The 1,401-nt window shown below is 53.1% G+C and overlaps 1 protein-coding gene across 1 annotated transcript in view; it reads right to left on the minus strand.

Moving 5' to 3' along the window:
• The window catches only part of LOC107081097 (calponin-3-like), a 4,871-nt gene extending 3,849 nt beyond the window's left edge, over positions 1 to 1,022 (minus strand). Inside the window, exon 1 of the mRNA XM_015369309.1 lies at positions 778 to 1,022. Within this exon, the coding sequence (XP_015224795.1) occupies positions 778 to 999 (222 nt within the window). The 5' untranslated portion in view covers positions 1,000 to 1,022. The remainder of the gene's footprint in view (positions 1 to 777) is intronic.
• Positions 1,023 to 1,401: the final 379 nt, after the last annotated feature.

The following is a 1,401-nucleotide window of genomic DNA, read 5'->3' on the forward strand; positions in this document are numbered from 1 at the left end:
CATCACAGAGTGGACCTGTTATAGAGGTTCATCACATAGACTGAACCTCTGTTATAGAGATTCATCACATAGAGTGAACCTCTATTCTAGAGGTTCATCACAGAGTGGACCTGTTATAGAGGTTCATCACATAGAGTAAACCTCTGTTCTCTAGATTCATCACATAGAGTGAACTTCATTTATAGAGGTTGATCACATAGAGTGAACCTCTGCTATAGAGATTCACTCTATGAGGACCAGCAGGAGGTTCTGCTGCAATAGAAGCTCAGGAACCAGAACCAGCAGATAACCGGACCTCCAGCATGGTTCTGGTTCCATATAGATTCTGGATTTATGATCAGTCTGCTGGTTCTGGTTCTGCTGAGCCCAGATAAGAACCTTCTGGGGTTCTGGACTGCCTTCACACAGAACCTGGTCTGGGTTCTTCCGGACCTCCTCTCCACTCACACGCTGACCCAGTCCCAGCCGGTTCTAGCAGAACCTCTGGGTTTCAGCCCCCACCCTCCCTAATGTTCAGTTCTATAGAAGCAGACTGGATGTGAGACCGTGAGGAGCGGTCTCAGTTCCGGTCCGGTCCGGTCCCCCTGGACTCCTGCGCCCCAGGAGCAGGACGGCGCATTGCGTCATGGAGCTCCAGGTTCTGATCCAAACGGAACGTTCTGGAGAGAATCAGCTCCAGACCCGAACTTGTGGAGTTCGGAAAAGTTCGGAGAGTTTCGGCAGAAAGTTTTTCCAGAGCGGATCCCTGCCTGCAAACAAAGTTCTGGCAGCACTTACTTTGCTCCGGACCTCCGCAGACAGGCCGTAGGCTGGTCCCTTGTTGAAGTGGCTCATCTTCTGCTGCTGCTCCCGGATCCAGAGGGAAGCTCGCTCCGCCAGCGCACAGGGAACAAAGCAGAGCGCAGAGCTGGCAGACAGCACGTCAGGAAAACGCGCTGACGTCACGCTGCAGCCAGGCGCCCAGCCTCGCCGCTGCTGTCCTCTCCTGGCTGCAGACATTGTTGGACCCAGTTCCTCCTGCAGACTGAACCCAGTGGAACCAGTGAGCTTTGAGTTCTGCTGGATGTTCCAGAACTTTCAGTAGAACCGCCTCATTTATGACCATGAAGGACTGGGACACACCTGTAGAATACCAGGCTGGCAAACAGGGACACACCTGTAGAATACCAGGCTGGCAACCAGGGATACACCTGTAGAATACCAGGCTGGCAACCAGGGATACACCTGTAGAATACCAGGCTGGCAACCAGGGATACACCTGTAGAATACCAGGCTGGCAACCAGACTGCTGACTGGGACACACCTGTAGAATACCAGGCTGGCAACCAGGGATACACCTGTAGAATACCAGGCTGGCAACCAGGGATACACCTGTAGAATACCAGGCTGGCAACCAGGGAT

The sequence above is a fragment of the Cyprinodon variegatus genome, unplaced genomic scaffold (assembly GCF_000732505.1).
Source record: "Cyprinodon variegatus isolate N-32 unplaced genomic scaffold, C_variegatus-1.0 Scaffold2907, whole genome shotgun sequence".
Lineage (NCBI taxonomy): Eukaryota > Metazoa > Chordata > Actinopteri > Cyprinodontiformes > Cyprinodontidae > Cyprinodon > Cyprinodon variegatus.